Source organism: Anabrus simplex, chromosome 1 (assembly GCF_040414725.1).
Source record: "Anabrus simplex isolate iqAnaSimp1 chromosome 1, ASM4041472v1, whole genome shotgun sequence".
NCBI classification, from domain to species: Eukaryota; Metazoa; Arthropoda; class Insecta; order Orthoptera; family Tettigoniidae; genus Anabrus; species Anabrus simplex.
Window position 1 is genome coordinate 368,062,848 of NC_090265.1, and position 22,027 is coordinate 368,084,874.

At 37.8% G+C, this 22,027-nt stretch overlaps 1 protein-coding gene across 3 annotated transcripts in view; it reads left to right on the forward strand.

Annotated features, from left to right (window-relative positions):
* The window catches only part of LOC136866197 (inner centromere protein B), a 431,603-nt gene that overhangs the window by 308,857 nt on the left and 100,719 nt on the right, over nt 1–22,027 (forward strand). For all 3 annotated transcript variants that reach the window (XM_067142957.2, XM_068226499.1, XM_067142948.2), the window contains 3 exons: nt 8,006–8,205; nt 12,364–12,610; nt 20,418–20,524. In XM_067142957.2, the coding sequence (XP_066999058.2) occupies nt 8,006–8,205; nt 12,364–12,610; nt 20,418–20,524 (554 nt within the window). The remainder of the gene's footprint in view (nt 1–8,005; nt 8,206–12,363; nt 12,611–20,417; nt 20,525–22,027) is intronic.

A 22,027-nucleotide genomic window follows, 5' to 3' on the forward strand; every position in this document is an offset into this window, starting at 1 on the left:
GTATATAAATGTCTACATGCTAGCCTATTTCCCACATTTTGGCTGAAGATGACGCCAAACAGCGTCGAAACTAGTTCCAAATGTAAATATATGTTGTAATAAACTATAACAATTTTGTATTGAAAAGGTGGACCCTTTTAAGTTTCCTATCTTCCATTCTAATATCCTTCTTAAAAAGTTCACTACCGGGCAGGCTGCGAGAGCGCAGCTGTGAGCTCGCATCCGGGAGATAGTGGGTTCAAACCCCACTGTCAGCAGCCCTGAAGATGGTTTTCCGTGGTTTCCCATAATCACACCAGGCAAATGCTGGGGCTGTACCTTAATTAAGGCCACGGCCGCTTCCTTCCCATTCCTAAGCCTTTGCTGTCCCATTGTCGCCATAAGACCTATCTGTGGCGGTGTGGCGTAAAGGAATGAGGAAAAAAAAAAAAAAAAAATCACTAATCATGAGTAGTGGAAGGTCTTAAGATAATATTTCAAATAAATGTATGAACGCATTAAACAATGCCAAAAATAATGGTTGAAAGAAATGACAAAAATGAAGTGGTATGTCACACATTGAAAGAAAAAAAAGACATATTCTCACTCACTGAAGATAAAATGGAATGGGAGCAAAAGTTACTAAATTTTTTTGATACATTGTATTGAAGATTCCCTCGTATTTAAACGTGACCTGAGTAGGTCTTTAGTAAGATAGCATGTGTAACATGGGAAGTAGTTGAACTGTGGACAGGAGAAACATATTGCCGAATTGTACTGTAGATGATAATATTGGGGGCTGCCAGCCTCAGAAACCTGAGTAAACAGGCAGGTGGAATCTAAAAATACGGAAAAAAGAGGAAATAGAGAAACGAAAGCAAATAAAATAATGATAAGAAAGGGGGTGGGGAGGGAAATAATAAATATAAAGAAAACATACTTGCTTCCTCTTTGTTTGTGCGCTGCATCTGACAGTGTTGAGAGCTTATGTTTTTTCATGAGAGTTTAATCCTGATGTAAACATGGTATGTCCTCACCTCCGCCAAAGAAAGAGTTGTGATTCGCTGGGCGTGCAGTATTAACCTCCACCCCGTCAACGTCTCGTGTTCGGACGTACAGGGCTGCGCATCGCATACGAGAACCGTGCGAAGATCTAAACTCCTGAATAAACGACTAAACCTGGATTCTGTTCACTTAGTTTATTGAACACATTCACAATGCACTGCCTATGGTCACTTCTGACCGGTTTTCCTCTTTTGTGCTTCACTACACGCGATGGTCCTACCTCTCGCTCCATTTCTCTTACTATGAATACTGACACTGACTGCTGCTGCAAGATGCGACACCTTATCTCCACTCTGTACAGATTGGTACTTTCCCTCACTACGAGAAGACTTCCTGCATTACACCACGCCTTGTGCCTTCATTTATTGTTATTTATTCACTATTTTATATTTTTTTAAACATATATATATATATATACCGGTATATATGACAACCGTATTTTAATTTGATTTCGTACTCTTCCAAACTCTCTAAATGTAATAAACTAAAATTAAAGCCACGTACTACTTTTTTTCGAGCTCGTATACAGTCGAGTGAGTGCAACGGTTGCTTCTCCAATCAACTACGTCTATGTCCACGTGCAAAGTCAACGTGCTCCGCCTACTTGTTTACATCAGGATTAAACTCTCGTGAAAAGACATGTTCTAGTTGACAGGTCTCAGCTGTTTACTCACTGCTGTGCGAAGTGACAAGCGGAGGATCATGTGACGCGTTGAGGGGAAGGGAGGGACTTCTGCTGTCTTGAATGATGCATCTGGTGGTGTAAGTTTTTGAAATAAATGGCAGAATGGAATTAGAGAGAATATTGTTTTTTCCAGTAATTTCATTCAAATTGCTAGAGGGGTTTGAATGTTGATTTAACTGTATGAAAAGTTCTTCTGTTATATTGAGTAAACAACCCTTTTGCATAGTCTTACCGGGCGAGTTGGCCATGCGGTTAGGGGTGCGCTGCTATGGGCTTGCATCCGGAAGATAGTGGGTTCGAACCTCACTGTCGGTAGCCCTGAAAATGGTTTTCTGTGCTTTCCCATTTTTACACCAGGCAAATGCTGGGGTTGTACCTTGATTAAGTCCACGGCTGCATCCTTCCCACTCCTAGGCCTTTTCTAACCCTTCCTTGCCATAAGATCTATCTGTGTCGGTGCGATGTTAAGCTAATTTTGTGCACATGAAGGTTGAAAAATTGATTTAGGTTTCTGTTCCTTGAATGTGATTTAGGTTTTGTATTTAATTTTGATATTTATTTATGAGGCTCTCTTTAAACCCATTCCTCTTAGCTATGGGTCTGATAGTATTTAATTCCTTTTTAAATGTTTTGTTTTAAAGGTAATATTGAGAGCTCTGGAGTAGCCTCCTTGGCTCAGGCGGCAGTGCGCTGACCTCTCACAGCTGGGTTCCGTGGTTCAAATTCTGTTCACTCCATGTGAGATTTATGCTGGACAAAGCGGAGGCGGGACAGGTGTTTGGCCGGGTACTCCGGTTTTCCCTGTCTTCTTTCATTCCAGCAACACTCTCCAATATCATTTCATCTGTTATTTATTAATCATGCCCCAGAGGTGTGCGACAGGCTTCGGCAGCCGGCACATTTCATGTCCTCGCCGCTAGATGGGGGCTTAATCCATTCCATACCTGACCTGGTCGAATGACTGGAAACAGGCTGTGGATTTTCATTGAGAGTTCTATAAATCATAGAATAGTAAGATGCTTTTCTATGTGAGGAGGGATGGAGGGAATCTGATCTGATTGTATTAGCCATACAAGTTGGTTTCCAATATATGTGGTCCGAATGCCTGGATACAATTAAATCTAAATAATTTAAGGTATTATCTAATTCAGTTTCTAAGTTAAATTCAATGAAAGTATTTATGTTGTTTAGGGCACCTGGGATGGACTCTCCACTTGTAAAACATTTGTCAATGATTGAAAAAACATCATCGGCTTATCTCATCCCAAAAAATATGTTATTTGTATTCTTAATAACACTATTTTCTAAATGGTCAAGATATACTTGTGCTGTGATCCCTGATGCAGGAGAGCTCATAGGAAGTCCTTGTTATAAATAAATGATGTCATTGAAAATGAAGTTATCAAAAGCAAATTTGAGAAGAGTCAATAATTCATCTACCTCAAAAATGGTTAGAGTACTGTGTTTAAAAAAAAAAAAAAAAAAAAAAAAAAATGTTTTCAATGATTGATATACTGCAGTTTCTTGCACCAGAATGCTCAGATACATGTTTTATATGTCATGAGTCAAATCTATGGTAATGTTTAATATTAAGATTATTGTCATGTTAAAAAACTTTACTTTGTTTTTAATCATCTTGTTGGCTTGGAAAACATAATGTTTCCTTAAAAATGTTTGGATGAATTTAGATAGGTTTTACATGAGGCTTGTCTGAAAGTAACAGGTGGTCTCATCAGGATATTATTGGGTTTATGTATCTTAGGTAGTGCTCTAGCGACAGGCGACGTAGGGTTCATATTGATGAGTTTGTTGTCTTCATGTTCATTTAAAATTAAACTAACGTTCTTAAGTAAATGTTTCAGATTTTTTTGGATCTTATTGATAGGGTCTTTATTAATGGTTTTAAATTTGCATTCCTCAAAGTATGCCACTGTTTTTTCAAATTGTCACATTACCTTTATCTGTGTTGATTAGAATTAGACTTCTTTCTTTCTTTCTTTCTTTCTTTTTGGCCAACTGTGGACCACGTTAATTCGATTTCAGCTGCTTCTGGGCTTTGATCTGCATCCAGTAATCCTTCATTCTTTCACTCTGCGACCTTCTTCTCTCTTCCGTCCATGGTGTTTGGGTCCGCAAACTAACTCTTTCTTGGAAACACTTTGTGTTCTTTATTTTCAACTTGTAAATTTCCCTGTTGCTTATTTCCGATCCTTGTATTCCCATTTCTGTCAGGTCTTTCTTCACTTCCTGATGCCAGCATGCCACAGTTTTCCTGGTCTCAAAAAACCAAGTCCATTCTGTAGATGTGTCCAAAGAACATGGCTCTCCTCTTCCAGATGGTGTCTGAGATCTTTTCCATCTTGCAGTGCAGATCTTGGTTTGCTTTCTTTCTGTATGATCCATCTTCTGTTCTTTGGGCTCCCAGTATCTTCCTTAGAATTTTTCACTCCACCAGTTCTAACTTCTTGACCAATTCTACCTTTATTAGGTTCAAACATTCAGCTGCATATAAGGCTTCTGGACAGATCACTGTCTGGTAATGTCTGAGTTTTGCATTGATTGAGATGTTCTTCTTGTTATAGGTGCTCATACTTAGCTTGTATGCCAAGTTCATTTTGTTGATTCTCCACATCAGTGCCTCCTTCTCGGATAGGTTGTTATCTATCCACTCTCTCAGACATTTAAATTTCTCTACTTTCCAAATCCTCCCTCCCTCCCTCCACTGTCATCCATCTGGGTGCTGTTTCAATGTTGGCCATGTACTGTGTCTTCTCAAAGGAGATCCGTAAGCCTGCCTTACTTGTTTGTTCCTGGAGCTGAGCAAACTGGTTCTGTGCCTCCTCTATTGACTCTGACAGGATCACAATGTAATCCGCAAAGGCTAGGCTGTCGACTACAGTCTCTCTCTTATATACCATTCGTATACCACCTATTCCTTGCATTTTCTTGTGCCACTCTCTAATGACCTTGTCAAGAACACAGTTGAATAGAAGGGGAGAAAGCGCATCTCCCTGTCTGACCCCTGTTTTAATCCTAAAGGATTCTGATAGTATCCCCCTGAATGTGACCTTGGATGTTGTGTCAGTCACAGTCTCTTTAATGAGCTCTCTGGTCTTCGTATCTAGACTATTACTTTTTATCATCGTTTTTAGGAAAGAGAGTTGGTGATTAATATAACTCTCATCTCTATTGCTTGTGTTTGTGTTGTTGAGCTTTGAGGACACCGTTATAGTTGTTCCGTTATTGGGCAATATAAATTTTCCAGCTAACTCACTCCCGGTTGCTAGTGTTTCGCCCCAGTGCTCCAATGTGGGCGTAAACTATGTAAATAAATAAATAAATAAATATTTGGACTTAATTGTATCCAGACATTCGGACCACATATAGGAAACCAATTCGTATGGCTAACACAATCAGATAAGATTCCCTCCATCCCTCCTCCCATAGAAAAGTGTCTTACTATTCTATGATTTATAGAACTCTCAATAATAATTCCTTAAAAACCATTTAAAAAGGAACTAAATACTATCAGATCCATAGCTGAGAAGAATGGGTTTAAAGAGAGCCTCATAAATTAAATAAATATCAAAATTAAATACAAACCTAAATCACAATCAGGGAACTGAAACCTAAATCAATTTTTCAACCTTCATGTTTAACTGTAATAACATCACCACATTACTTTCAGAAAATTCAATATGAAGGTAGTCTAAAAACATCAAACAGCAATGAAAGCATTTTTTATAATTCTGGGTCTACCGTATTCATTCATATGATATTCAAGATGCCATGCAAGTTACATTGGGCAGGAGCTTTGCCACCCGCTACCGTGAGCATGTAAACGTGACGAAACACAATAGGTTCTCCCCATGGGTTATCATATGGAAGAATGCCAACACAGTTTTATATAGACCATGACCTAAAAATTAAGACTTAAGACTCTCCCTATAATACTGGTTATTTATGCATTTTTTTCTCCAGGATGTTATAAAGAAGGACTACATGTACCATTGTCATAAGTAATATGTTTCAAAGATAAAAAATGTTGGCAGTAAATATTTTGTAAAAATGTTGTTTATTATATCTCAGAACTTACAAATTGAGGCTTTTATCACAATTTTCCCCCAAGATCTTCAAGTGTATGTCTTAGTTATGGAATGTGTTTAAATTGAAGTATGAATGGGGAGTCGAGCTGGCTCTTACATTCCCCCTCGCCTCCCTTGCAGCTGGCTTGCTCTGGTGACACTATCGGTTCGACTGGCTGTAGCTGACCCTGTGCGCCTCGTGTTGTATCTGTGTGTAGTATGCGGAGGGGGATGGGTAGGGGAAGGATGGGTGGATGATGTATTGGTTGTTCTTGGAGAAGTATTTTCTGTGGGCGGAGCTTTTATGTGTGGTAATTCGTTTAAAGTTTCGAAAGGTATTACTCCACATTTTTTAGCAACACAAGTAACATTCTAATAGAACTTATAATGTTTTACAAATACGCTCACAGAAGTTAAATCACAAAGTGACCCCTAAGTTCGAAAACAGTCCAGGGGAACAAGAAAATTGAACATTCAAGCTCACACATCCAATCAGCTAGAAAAAATAAGTTATTTGGACTTTAAAGACTGTACAATTAAACCAACCAATATCATCCAATAAGATATGAAACATAGCAGTCTGTTTTTTTTATCGAATGTTTACTAAGTATAGACTCGCTCTTTAACAGAATAATAGTACATAATATCATTGTTTTTACATATAGCATATTCCACCAGTCAGAATAATCAAAAATAGCCAGTTGTTTCCACAAGTCATATCTGCATACAGAAACATATTTTATTAACTTTTAGAGTGCCAGGGAGCGCCATATCGCGCTCCTGTGTTGCCTAGCGAAAAGTGCCAGGAGTGCAATCGCGTTCTGTTTTGCAGCTGTCTATGTAAGTCATAATAGTTTGCACATATCTGACAGATGGCAGCTCCAGTCGGCATCACTCTGTAGTAGATACTACATAGTTTCTAAATCTAAATTTTTCAGCTGTTTGGTGCGCACCTGTAGACCATGTGTTCGTAATAATGGCGACTAGTTCTCGTATAGTGTTTGTAATTGATGACGATTTGGTACAGTATATTGATTAATTGAGTGATGATTCTGATTATATTGAGTCAGGTGATGATTCAGATGATACTGAGAGTAATAATAATGCCGGTAACGTTTCAAACAATGACGATGGTGGTTATGTTATCCGACTTACTCGTGTGACAGTGATGCATGAAATTTCCGATAAAGACAGTAATGATAGTGACAGGAATAATGATGGAATTGATGGAGACAGTAATGACGATGATGACCAGATTCCCGATTTTTGTAAAATTCAGTCCGATTACGATGTGCAATTTTAGCCCTAAACGTGCACCTCCTCCTGATGCTAGACCAAGTCAGTATTTTAATCCATTTTTACAAGAACTATTATTCTTAAAACACTGATATTTTACAAACTAGTAAACAATGTATCAGTGTGCACAGGAATACCAAATTTAGGTGAGTACGATCAAAATACTAGGATGTACTGAGATCCAAATTTGAATTTTAAAAATTTTTCAATTTTTCAAAAATTGCATGAACAAATTTAGTTTTTTTGCTCCGAAGTATTAATTATTTTCGTGATGTTAATATAATGAGTGAAGAGAGGGATCGCTGAGCTACAAGAAAATATCTTGAAAAGTGAGGTGCTATATAATAGGCATTTCCTCTCTGGCATTCTTAGCAACCACGGCAGTAAGGGAGCCGGCACTAAGAGGGTTAAATAACATCTAAGTTAGCATGACAATTTTATATGTTTTATCAGGATACAAATACCCAGGATCGCAGATATTTTGATCATTGATTATAGGAACAACGGCTGATGATGCCAAAAATGTGGGCGAAACATGTCCCGTTAAAATATTAATAATGTAAAGTTTTTTATGTAAATAAAAATCGTATTGTATTGAAAAGGGATGTACAAAAAGTGTTATTTTGAAAAAAAAAATAACAGGGAAAGTTGCTAAATTCCTCCTCATGCTTACACACTCAGAAACTCTTCCTTGGAGAACTATATTTTACTTCTTATGTTCTTTCTTTCTGTTTGTAAGCATGGTACTCTTTTTAAGAGAAAACCATGATCATACTTTCACTCTGTTAGGCTTCTCATTGTTTGCTTTAATATGTGGCACTATCACTTCATATGAAATCATTAAATACATGGAATTTCTGTCATAGAACTTTCTTCACTGTTTCTTTCCTTTTAGTCAAACAGCACTATATCGTCAAAGCCAGGGATAATTCATACATCAGTGGATACATTTATAAATAAACTGCATGTTAAACCTACCATTGAGGAGAAAGAAGAAAAGAAGCTTGAAGAACGAAAAAAGAGGGAGGAAAAGGAGTTGGAAGCTGTCCTAAAGAAGGAGGAATTGTTACGGGAAAAAATTGAAGCACAGAAGAGGTATGTGTAGAATAGCTTTATGGAAAGAAAATATGTTATTTAAAATAGTTTTCAAAAATTATTGAATTTGGTTTCCATTATTTTTCATCCATTTCTTAATTAATTTTATGAAGAAAAGAGTTGGCAACATTTTTTTTAAATTTATACCCCTCTAATTATAGGTGGCTTAAATGAGATAAAGTTAGTGAAAAAATACTGAAATGCATTGGAACAAAATAAAAATGTGGAAAGTTTCAAGAACATGTTTTGAAATATTATCTAAACAATACAATAAATTATTTTCACTAGCTAATTACAAAGCAAACAAACATCACATTGACCATATTTTGCCACAAGGGCGAATAGACCAATTTTTGCGATTTTCACTTTATGCAATTTCTAATATCGATTGGTTGAAATACACCTACTGCAACAAGGGCAAACGTCTAGTATTGAAAATAACGGCGGGAAAGAAACTTGTTTTAGAAGTTGAAAGGGCGAATGTGTTACATGTTTGTCACCAAAAAGGCGAATCTCACATCTAGAAAGGCGAACGTGAGAAGTGCTTACCACCAGAAGGGCGAATGTTGAGGGAATTCTATTGAAATAAGAGTTTAAAGTTATGGTTTCCATTCCTACTGCGTCTCCTTTCTTGTACACAGACGCGTTATCTGCATTGTTGATGAGCAGGAAACTTGAATGGCTTGTGTTGTCGACATTACCTACATGTGGTGATAATCCTTTTAATGATAATTCAAGGTATGTGCATGGTTCTTAATAATTAATAATACAAATCTAAATAATTTTTAATACCCAGTTCTCATTCCCTCATAATGAAAGTATGTATTCACTTAGGTTATTTCTTTATTTCAGAAATATTTCAGCACGTCGTTATTCAGAGGGAGAAAGTTGGTGGAGCTTGCACTGAAAGATTCAATTGATCAGCGCGATGAAGCTGAGCATGTTGAAACGAACTGTGAATATGAGAAAAGCCAAAGTGCCAGGCTGAGTGGCTCAGACGGTTGAGGCGCTGGCATTCTGACTCCAACTTGGCAGCTTCGATCCTGGCTCAGTCCGGTGGTATTTGAATGTGCTCAAATATGTCAGCCTCGTGTCGGTAGATTTACTGGCACATAAAAGTAATCCTGCAGGACTAAATTCCGGCACCTTGGCGTCTCTGAAAACCATAAAAGTAGTTAGTGGGACGTAAAGCAAGTAACATTATTATTATAAAGCCAAAGTGAGGTTGGAATTACTACTTCTGTTCTCCAAAGTGTTTCGGTGGACCATGAGTAGTGACAGTAATGAAATTACCAATTTCGACTATGTGTTTGAGCATAAAATGGTGGCTATGTTGGGAAGTGATGAGATGTTGTGCCCTATTAATGGTACAACGATGATTCATGTGAGCGATTTTCGAGCAGCTGATAATTTGACTGCTGGAAGAGAAAGCAGTGAAACTCAAAATGATCGTCCCCATCTGGAAGACAAGAGACAAGATTCATTCGTACCTTGCAGTGGTTCAAATGATGAACACCCAACAATGGCTCTGGAACTACCTGAAGTGAATGACCAAGATTCAGATAGAGCACCACACTCAACCACGACCCGTGAGTGTCTAATTTAGTGCGTAGTGGGAAGAGAAAGAAAAACATCAGTCCCAAAGAAAGAATTGCAGAAGAAGAGCCTTCTGCTTGGTCTGGAATATCTGTCACCCAGGGGCAAGAAAGTGTCAGAAATGTGTGTTAGGTAATCCATGTGTTGGAAAAAGTTGCAGTAATGAATGCAGCAAATTTAAAGAGGATAGAGAGAGACTTTCTAATGACTATTGGAACCTTTCATCCGGATTAGATAAAAGAAACTTTATTTTAAGTAATGTAAAGTTAGTACCTGTGAAAAGACGAAGAACTGAAGAATCCAAGAGTAGGAAATTGCAAACTAAGCACTAGCTTTTGCCACTTAATGGAGAGCACGTCCATATATGTTTAAGATTTTTTATAAAGACAGTTGTGATAACCGAGAAACTTATTAGATAATTAGATACACTATCGAAAATTCAACAGATTTAAATGTTGCTAAGCCAGATATATGTGGTCGCCATGAGCCTCATAACAAAAGCAAGAATAGCAGTGTAAAAGAGGTAAAGTAATTCATTATGCGGTTGCCAGTGGTACATTGTTGCAGGAAGAGTACAGTACGAAAGTACCTTCCAGCTGAAATGAAAAATATTTTAAATGTGGACAGACAGTTCAAGCAGCAAGCAACTGATCCCGTGAGTATCCAAGTGTTCAAGAAGATATTCATTTCTTCCTTTAATATCGGCTTTCACAATCGAGTGAAAGACAAATGTTCTACTTGCCAAAGGTATAAAAATCTGCCAGAAAACAGCATAACTGCGGAACAAAGATCAGAGTTGGATATCCACCTTAAAGAAAAGCAACGTGTAGAAGAGATATTCCTAAAGGATCAGAAGGTGCATACGGAAGACTCCAGTATCCTTACTACTTCATTTGACGTACAAAAGTTATTCAGTACGGTACACCGATGGGAGACAGCATGTTGTTATATTACAGTAGGAGGTATACTGTATACAATTCATGCTTTTTTGAGTGTTCAACTAGAAGTGGCTTTTCGTATGTCTGGGGAGAATGCGATGGAAAACAAGAGGCTAACGAAGTTTGCACCATTCTTAAGAAATACACTCATGATGTTGATGAGAGAAGTGAAATAACTACCTTAAATTTATATTGTGATTCTTGTCCAGGACAGAATAAGAATAAGCAGGTGATATACACCCTCAGCCAAGTGTTGCAGAAAGCACAACATTACAAGTGATCAAACTGACGTATCTTGTTCCAGGCCACACGTACATGCCAGTGGATTCAGTGCATGCGCCTATTGAAGCAGCTTGCCGTAAAATAACAATCTGGGCTCCGAGTGAATGGCCAGCAATAATCAGGAATTTCAGAACTAATCTTTGACCATACGTATGTCACTTCTTGAACCATAATGGTTTTGAAGACTGGAAGAGCACATCTGCTGATACTGAAATGATGGTTAATTAGGAGCGAATTCCCTTTAAGGACATCCGTTCGGTCACGTTCATGAAGGGAGAAGTGGCTTTGTATCACCCACACACTTTCTGAGAACAGTGAGACAATTGTAGAAATGCTGCCAGTGAGAAGGCAGAGATATAAGAAAAAGCAGGAGATGCTCCAACAGGCCTACGAGACACGACTTCCTCTGCCTATGAAGAAATTCAAGGACCTAGAGAAGCTATATTCAATGAACATTATCCCACCAATTTCAGGAATATCTACAGTTGCCGAAATCTGGAAATGTTGAAGACAAGTTGGAGGAAGCTGATGAAGAAGATGAATACAGTACCCAAAGGAACTTCAAATCAGTTTCACTATTTTCCTTGCCATTATCATACAGCTGCAGGTAAAGTCTTATCGGGCCCTCGAAGTGGCCGATAAATTACGCACCAGGTAACTACGATTTATGCTGCCGATAGTGCTACTTGGGAGTGGTCGAACGGAAACATCCTTTTAGGCGGAGGGCATGTTACGCGCTATTTTACCAGTAGGTGGTAGAACCGGCCCTAACAAACAGGTGTTGATTATATTAAGATACAGTAGAATTTAGAATGGAGGGAGGGGGTGAAAGTGGTAAGGTGTAAGCGTGTACTGTAACATTCATTAGAGTTTTGTATATTATTCTTATAAAAGCAGTTGTTCCATTTATGATTACTTCTAAGTCGTATACAGTATTCCAGTTTTCCTTTTGTATCTGCCAGGTAAATAACATAATGATATGGCTTTAAGAGTAGTTTGGATAAACTACACTACTCCACCATGTTACAGAGTTTGCGAGGGGTGAAGAGCCATCCAATTTAAATAGATATATTTGTCAGTCATAATTTCAAAACTATGCGAGGGGTGAAGAGCCATCCAATTTAAATAGATATATTTGTCAGTCATGATTTCAAAACTAACACTGGGAATACAATTTATATAAACAAAATTCCTTAATTTATTGGCAGAAGCAGCATGTCAAGGAGGGTTTTCTTTTTGTATCTGTCTCATTATAAATTTGGTTATTTTTTCTGATGTTCATTGTAAAAATCCAGTTGCTTGTGTGATTCTTTGTCGTTGATGAAAGTTTGAATACTTGCAGAAAGCGAGAAGAAAGGATGAGAAAGGTTCTTATAACTCGTCAAGCTCAAGAGAAGGAGAAGGAGGAACAGCAGCGTCTCTTGCTTGAAGAAAAGAATCAGCGAATGAAGTTAATTATCCGTGAACAGGAAGCTAAGCAGAAGGAACAGGTTGGAAAAAAGAAACTTCATACCCAACAAAAAATGGCTGAAGTTGAAGAGCGTCGGAAGTTAGAGGAAACTATGAGATTAGCAAAATTGAAGGAACAGGTATTAATTTATATCAATAAAATAATTTGTTACTGGGTAAGGTAAACTGATGGCTGAGAACGAAAGGGGTTGCAACTCAAAACAATGTATTTCCGAGATTTTACCATCAATGTAAAGCTTATTTTGACCTCTACAATCTCCGAAAGTGTTACAACACCAAATCTAATGTATTCATGCAAGGAAACACCTCTGACGGTCTTTCAGTGTTCTGACGTTTGTTGCTTTGCGTAAGTCAAAAGTGTTACATTTTGAGTAAGAAGTATGTACAGGCCAATTTTCATAAAAATTGTGCAACATAAATTTTTAAGTGGCAATGGTCTTACATGCTAAAATTTTAGACTCTTTTGAAAAATCGTAGTGTTTTAATCGTAACCCTTTCGTTCTTGGCCATCAAAATGTATTGCAACATTTTGGTTGTATAAACTTTCTTTCTTCTTGATTTTGTCTGTAAATTTTATATATTGCCGTAACCTTGACCTGGAGGTTGACGTATAGCCTTCCATCTAATTAGCCTAAGTACGAGTCCCTGCTTAAACTCAAATTCAAGACTGATTTGAGGGCCTGGGAGCACAACTGAGAAGAGAAATTGAAAAAGAGACGTAACTCTTGGCCATTCTTATAATATTCTATGCCTTCTCAAACTCAAGGTAAATGCTGCAGTCGTAGCCAACCCATGATAATTTCCTTCCTTATCATGAACGCTATTGATAACAAATGTAGGCGTACTAGCACAGGCATTAGAACCAAATATGTCTTGAGACAGACTTCACAAGCACAAAAATCTCTGGCTCTGTACCATTTTAAAATCCTTTTACTCATTTTTGATAAATGTCTATGAAAATGGTTTGAACTAGTTAAAAAAACCAGACAGTGATATAGGAGAATTATCCTCTGAAGACTGTACGGTACAAAGATGTGAAATTCGTTTCTGTTCTTTAGCCTGCTTTTATTTTCCCCTCATCTCTGTTTGCTTTGTTTACCCATTCCAGCCTGTGTAGTGTTTATCCTTTGTGTTTGTTAATGTCTCCTTCCTGGCTTGTCTATGGTGAATATTTATGTTCTTTGATTTATTAAAGCTGACAGTCATCAGGAAGGTTCGTGTAATAAGTAGACATTGCATGTTATAAATCTCATTCCGTATTGACACTGTGTCAATGTGCCATGAAACTGAAAAGGTCATACCACTTGAGACAACAGCCTTTTAACAAATAATGCACACTTATTAGTCCTGTTACTGATGGTCGCACTACGCTGCACAACACAGTGTCTCATTTTTAAAAAAGAATCAGCAAGTTTTATGTCAATCGAACGATTTTTTCAGACGAGGATTTTTTCACCTGAACATGTTTTTTACTTTGTCAATCATGATCATTGTATTTTAATTCCACTTCATCAGTATTTTTAATTTGTTTGTATAATGCAATAATTGAACCTTTACTGAGGACGGCCTTTAGATTAGGCCGAAACCTGTGTAGACATCGTCCCATGTAATATAGATGGTTGTTTTGTATTGAAAAGGAGGATCATATAAATACTTTTTATTTGTAAAGTAGACACATTTGTAAAGTAGACACATTAAAGTAAGGCTCCTGAAGACCCCACTTTTCACAGTTTTCTTTTATGATGCAGAAACTTCTACAATTAAAAGTTCAGGAAAGGGTTGATATTTTCACGTTGTGGTGATATAGGAGGAAGTTAAGGTTATCATGGAGAGAGGAAAACATTAAATACCAAGCGAGTTGGCCGGGCGGTTAAAGTAGCATAGCTATGAGCTTGCATTCAGAAGATGGTGGGTTTGAATCTCACTCTTGGCAGCCCTGGTTTTTCATGGTTTTCCATTTTCATAGCAGGCAAATGCTGGGACTCTACCTTAAGGCTACAGATGCTACCTTCCCATCCTAGCCCTTTCCTATCCTTCCATTGCCAAAAACCTTTGATTTGTTAGTGCATTGCTAAACTTCTAGGAAAAAATAATAAATCTATTCTCGGTTATACCAGACAATTATACAGTTCTTTGGTCACATAGCATGTTGGCAAGAAGACAACCTGCAGAAAACTATAACTCAGGAAAAAATTGGACAGAGATCTTGAAGGTGATGCCAGTGCAATGGATAGACCAGGTGAAAAAGAAAAACTAACGGAATACTGAGTCAATGAAGCCATGAAGCACAAGACCAGCTGTGATTGAAACAATTGAAGCGATGCACCAAAAAGGGATCTATATGGACATTCCTGCATAGTGGTGTAGTCATGTGGAAGAATTCGGAACTTGCTGCTGTGCTAGAGGGTGGAGAACATCTCTCTCGCGCAGAAAAGGGATCTAACTCCAGTGTAAGATGGCGTTTTTTGCAATTAACTCATAATAGAGATTTTGGTAGTTGAGCCCTATTCGGCGCATCACTTCAATTAGTTAAACCTGTTTCATGATAGGCCACCAATGTTCCATCACTGAAAGGCAGAGGAGGTAGTGATGATCTTTTTTTTTTCCGACAAGTTCTTCGGGTGCATTCTTATACTGCCTTAATTGGACAAAATTGTCATTTTTCTGCCCAATAACATACTCCATATCACTCCATTTACGTGATCAAGTCTGTGATGCCCGTCCACCAAGTATTTTTTGCATTTTTCTTCTTTCTTTTATACTGTTCCAATTTAGTTCCCTAATTTCTATATTAACATGTTTTTCGTACTTCAGCCTTGGCCCTTTGACTTCTAAGTAGAGGTCGTACAATTTTCTTGGTATTTTGTCACCATCCATTCATTCTCAGCTCTGGACTACAGTATACCTCCCTAAATGTCATTGATCATATTTAAGAGTACTGTGTGATTATGCTGTTCCTGTTGTGTGGTTATTGTTAATGCTTGTGATACCTCATTTACTCATGTATTTGTCAGAGAAGAACGACGATTCCACTTCGAAGTGGCTACAAGTCATATGCAGCTCTGATGACATAACACAAATTTGTGCTTAGTCGAAGTCCTGTGGTACATATCTGTTTCGTAGTTAAGAAATGTCCGCCTCCGTAGCGTAGGCCTATTGCGACTCTGATGACATTGCACAAATAGGTGAATAGTTTCGTGTCCGATCCTCGCATTGCAAGCACACATAAATAAGAATGAGTAAGCTGGAAAATTTATAATGTCCAATAACGGACCATTATATTGGTATTATGAATTTACTCATTCAGGACAAATATTTTAGGTTCCCTATGGGAATCAACATCTACATCACACCTGTAGATATCCATAAATGCGGCAAACTTTCCTGTTATTTATTTTTATTCTTTCTGTCATGGAATTATTTGCACTATCCGGGCGATACCATACCTAACCTAAAGAATGCGGTCTCACATATCTCGTTTACAGCTTTTTAGGTAAATCCTGATATGATAAATGTAGAGAAAAAGCATGAAAAATAAGGGTCTGGCTTTCAACAGCCGCAGTTATCAAAAGAATGTTTCCAGTCACTATGTATTATGTTTCGAAATACAACTTGTAACATAAGCTGGTTATCAGCTGGTGGTTTGGCACGCTTTTAACAACACGGTTTTTATTCAGAAGGAGTGGCTTCTGGTACGCATACACCAGCTGGGAGTATTAGAGACCATCTCCAGAAACCATTTGGGAATAGCTTCACACGGTTTGAACTCTATAGTCGGGGAACAAAACTATTTTTAAAAGGTTCAAAAAGACGGGACGTCAAATGCTTTCGGTCTCGATTGCAGTGCATGGCTGATGAGATGGCAGTGAAGATGACGTCACTTGGAATTACGACATGCCTATAGCAGGGAAGGTATCGGCGCAAGACAATTAAAATGAAAGCAGTGATCAGGTTTAGTGTGTGGTAGGCCTACTGCTCAACTGACATAGACAAATGACGGGCCATTGAGTTATTTTGTATCAATATTGCGTAATATGATAAAAAGATACCCTTATCCCTTTTCTCTACGGGGTCGAGTATGGAGTGAACGAATCTTCGTAGCACGTTTTTACGACCGTATGCCCTTCCTGACATTGACCTCAGCAGAGGAATTAATGAGATGAAACGAATGATGTGATATGAGTAACTAAAACGGGATATTTACTTTATATATAGGCCCAAAAGTAGTGTTCACCCTCTATTGACTTTTTACATTTAGAAATACTGCCTTCCAACGAAAATTGCCATTATAACTCTAATATATTCATAGGTTTGTGAAAGAACAGTGTAGAATGTTTACATGTACAAGTTATAGCTCTTTATAGCCTACGTCATGTGTTCACTGCTCAAAATTTCAGGTTATCGCATATTGGACCCCCCTTTACTTTTTTTTTGGCTATTAAAGTGGGTGGAAGAAGGGAATCTAATACGCGAGTAAATACGGTATTTTCTGTAGATTAGGTTCTTGTTTTCACTTTTCTGTATTCTAATATTCAGGTGTGTCAATTAAAAGATTTCAAGCAAAAGTGGGTTTTCAGTTTATCACTGGTTATTGGAAAACAGCATTTTGATACAACTTATTTTGAGGTATTAGGGAATACTAAAAGGTACTTTGGTGTGAAGACGTTGGTTTCACTAAGTGCATATTCCTAAAACTGTGATAAAAATTCATTTAGTTTTTCTCAGTAGGGTTGTTATCAAGCCTTCTCTTTATTATGGGCTGTAGCATTGTTTCTTGTTAAAATGAATCCAAATCTAGTGATCGTTTATCCCTGAATTGCTATCAGACATACATGTTATAGCTGTAGCGAATTGCATATTCCTGTTCATTAACCCCTCAGCGCCGACCTCTATACGTGGTATAGAGCCTCTTTTCTTCCGTAGCCGCCGACCTCTATACGTGGTATAGACCCATGCATGGTTTCGCATTTACGGCTATAGCGCGAAGAGTTTTGGAGTTATGGATATGCAAGTTATTTTGTTTTCAAGAAGACATTTTCGGATTTATCAGAGTTGTAAATAAGAATTGAAAATCGTTAAAATGTAGTTGTTTTTGCACGGATAATTATTTGTCAAGTAAGTCTGAGCACTAATCTCTGCTTTTTTTAAAAGTCTGTTTGCTTCATTCTTTCCCCCAGAATAAAATAAAGAAATGATGATCTGAGAAGTTTGTCTTTCCACGCGATGTTCTTTGCTCTAATTTTAGAGAGCGGTTTATTTATTATATTTTGTCTTTATTTCTCGGCTTGTAATATTTTCGTAACTCTCCGCGAGTGCTTTGTGTAGGCATCAGTTAGTGCTGCTTTCTGTCATACGATACGAGAACCAGTTGTTCATGGTATATATCTCGTTTGAAAGACGATGTCTCGACCTTTTATCTGAAATATGTATCGAGTTGGTTTGTTATTCCCCTCATTCAGTTTCGTCCTACTTTCGGTCTCGCTGCAGCTTCGTCAGTCCTTGTGACGCGCCGCGCTCAATGGATAGCTCCAGCCGTGGTTTGACTGATAGTAACGTGCTTGAAATGTTGTATAATTCAGATGAAAGTTTAATCGGAAGTAGTAGTGACGGAGCAGCAGTGATAATAAAATAGATGATGTGGCTGTGACGGATGCAGTGGTAAATGATGAGAGTGGCGATGAGGAAGAACCAGTACTTGGAAATTTCGTGTAGGAGACTATAGATAATTATACAGGTCAAAGGAAAGTTTTCAAGAGTGAATTCTGATTCCTAAATTCTCTAATAATATTCAGACAAGTCACAGGGACAAACATTGAGCAGTTATCTTATCGGGTTCAGCTGATGGAAGGTTTGTTTACAAAATACGCTCGCTCGGGCGGGGAACGAAATATTCAAGGCCGGCGCGCATCAGATAATACAGTTCCAAGGTTGCAGGAAAGACATTTTATCAGGAAATTAGCACCCAAGAGTGAGAAATCCAAACCTCAGAGACGTTGTGTTGTGTGTTCAAAACACGGCAAAAAGAAGACGTCGGTGTACTGCTGCCAGGAGTGTGACTTGGGTTTCTATCTCGAAGAGTGCTTCGAACTCTATCACACGAAACTAAATTACTAATGAAATGTGAAACAATTATGTAATTATCTGCACGCACATAGTTCTATCATAAGGAATTCCAAATTTCGTGATTATCGGGCTACTCTTATACATGTAGTAACGCTTTAAGTGAATCAATGTATTTCATTCGCGCGTAGTTGAAATCTCATCCGGCCGCGGGATAGGAAGCTCTTTAAATGGTTGCGACGCTGAGGGGTTAAAGCTTCTGGTTTGTGTGAACTGGTGTGTTGATCTCAAATTTCACTACTACTTTGAGGAGCTCATTATCGCTTGCTCCATAATCGGAAGTTTCGCAACCACGTTCACAGTCTAACTTACATTGAATTTTTTCAACTGCTGTTGCCTAGTTTACAGTTTCGAAGAATTCATTACATAAGCCACCAAGTTCCTTCATTAATCTTCGTGGTATAAAACTTGGCAAGACCAAGATATTGATTTGTCGTCTAAAGTCACTTAGTTTTTTGACTGCAGCATTGTAACCTTACTTCATAACATGTTTAGATGAGATCATTTTCTTGTGTGGTTGTCATTCTGTGCTATCTCAACCTTACTTCATAACATGTTTAGATGAGATCACTTTCTTGTGTGGTTGTCATTCTGTGCTATTTCCGTGTTTCAACTCCATTTATTTCTCACACCACTGTCAAAATAAGTGTGGAAGAAAACAAAACAATGGTATTGACTAGAGGCAAAATAGAAGGAAAAGATACTGTAAAAACTGGGGCAAGACCATGAAATTGAAGAAAGCTTCAAGTACGGTACCTGAGAAGTGAACTGATGCAGTCTGTAGGAATTGAGATGAAGATCAGAAAATGGATCAGGGAAGTGCACTTAAGCAGAGTGTGATGAACTTGATCTGGAAGAAGGAAGTACCAGGGAAGTGTAAAGATTTCAAGTACAGTATAAGATATATTATTGCTCCATATTGGCATATACAGCAGAGACGTGGATGCTGACAAAAAGACACGAGAGAGACCAGTTAGATGACATTTTTAATAAGTGATAGTCAAGACAAGAAAGGGCAGGGATGTGGGGAAGGAAATCATACTAGAAAAGCCTTCAGAAAGAACAGAGAGAAATAAACATAGATGGTTCGGACATGTTACGAAGATCTAAAAGGGAACGGTACCAAAACGGATGATGAAGGCTGAGAACTAAGGAAGAAAAACAAGAAATAGATTCAGACTAAAGGTGGTTTGACTTGATCAAGAACAATGCAATATGAAATCTGGATTAGAACACAATTGAGTAACAGCGCTGCTAATTGGTTAGAAGAAGGTGATAAAGTGCCGCTAACATCCCGACCCGGCTGGAACTGGAAAAAAGAAATTGATGATGTGTAAAACTAAATGAGACCACGGAGCTTGTTGCAGATAGAGGAATTGTCAGGAATGTAATGATTTCATAATGGCTTGCAGACTGAGCACTGAAAGGCTTAACAATCTACAATGAAGATAGATGGACTTTGGATGAATTCATGTAAAACTAAAAGCTACAAACTACTGTTCTCAATAACAGTATTCCCATTCCTTTTTCTTTTACTTTTAAAATGTAAGGCCTTGAGGGATAGAACTGATTGTCTTCCAAAAATAAAATAAAGTATCTGTGTTTCATACTCTTCCTTCTGAATAAATTTTGTTGTTCCATGTGTTTAATAATAGAAATTATGACACTGGCAAAATGAAAATTATTATTGGAAATTTTTATAATAAAATCAAGGAAAAGAAATCTGAAGCTTTTATTTGTAATTTGAAGAAATAACTTCAAATGACACTGCATTTATGTTCCTATCATTTTTTATTTTTCATCTAGGAAGAAGAACAGGAGAGAATTCAAGCACTTCGAAAAAGGGAACAGGAGGAAGCAGAGAAACTACGTCAGAAACGATTGGCTGAGGAAAAAGAAGCTGCTCTCCTCAGGTTAGGTTTGTCATTATATGTTGGATTTTATTGGTTGAGCATACACCCGTCACCTCTATAACAATGTTACCAAGTTCTGAGACTAAACAATATGTATTAATTTTAACGAAAGGAGAAAATGTGGTGGCTCATGATGTGGGTAACTGTAGTCATGTTTTGGTTCATGAACCTTAGGCGACAGCTGAGTGGCCTACTAAGTGGCCCTGAGAGTCAGTATAACTGTTGCTACGGAGGAGAACTGGGCATCTCGGACCTTTTCTGAGTCATGGCCCTCCTTGTGCTCAAACGATACAATCCATCATGGACCCTAACCCGTTAGAGGTGAGATTCTCACTGAGACTCGTTTGTGCATGTGTGTGTTTTTTTTTTTTTCTTCAGAATTTTTACTGAACATACTCAGAACATTTTAACATAGTGTCCACATTCTGCAAAGTCAGGAAAAAGTATTTTGGTCAGGGAAGTAGACAAAAAACCTGGAATGTCAGGGATATCTTCCCCAATGATCGATTTGAGGGGATATTTTTTATGCTCTAGTCTGCTGTAACCCAGGCTGTTGTAGCATTTCTTTTTCACGTATCTTTTCACAAGAAGTGCACAGCAATTGTACAATTTTTGTTGTGCCCTTGCATAATTTCTTTCAACCATTTTTATGTTGTTCTTTTTTTATTTCAGTTCTAGGATGCTTGCTTGAATTTCATGACAACGACTAACAAGCAATATACATTTAATAAACTCTGGCTAGACACTGAAGTGTTTCTCGAACTGAGTGGTTGGTTGGACATATGGATAAATGATGCAACCTTAGCCTATTGCATAGTGTGTCTTGTAAATCGTTTAAACCTAGTTATATGTTACCCATGCTAAAGGACTTGCTCATATAAAATACATGAAAGCCAAGTCTTCCCAGCCAATAGTTTCTTTCTTTACAAAGAATACCTCTACTCTATCTCCACTTGAAGATACGCAACCAAGAGTTAGCACTACATCCACAGCTACAAAGGAATTAGCAGTGCCAGGAACAAGTCAAATGAGTTTAAACACTTTCAGTGTGAATGAAGATGATGTTACATCAGCTGAAGCCATGTGGGCTCTCCAGGTTTGTCACTGGAAAGATGTCTCTCAACTCTTGTGATGAAACCTCCGCAGCATTTAAAACAATGTTCCCAGACAGTAAAATTGTTCAAAACTTTACTATGGGCAAGACATTATTAATCATGGATTAGCCCCATATTTTAAAGAAAGTTTGCAAAATGACTTACAGCAGTGCTTTGACTACGTTGTTTGTTATGATGAATCATTAAACAAATTTATCTGAGGAGGACAAACGGACTTGTGTGTAAGGTTTTGGGATGTAAATCTTCAAAAAGTTGCAACAAGGTATTCCAACAGTGTATTTTTAGGCAGGGCAGCTGTGGATCACTTAATAAATGGGTTTATACATGGACTCCTCTTGCCTTTAGGAAATATTTAACCTCAGTTTTATTAAGAAACTTGAAAATAATT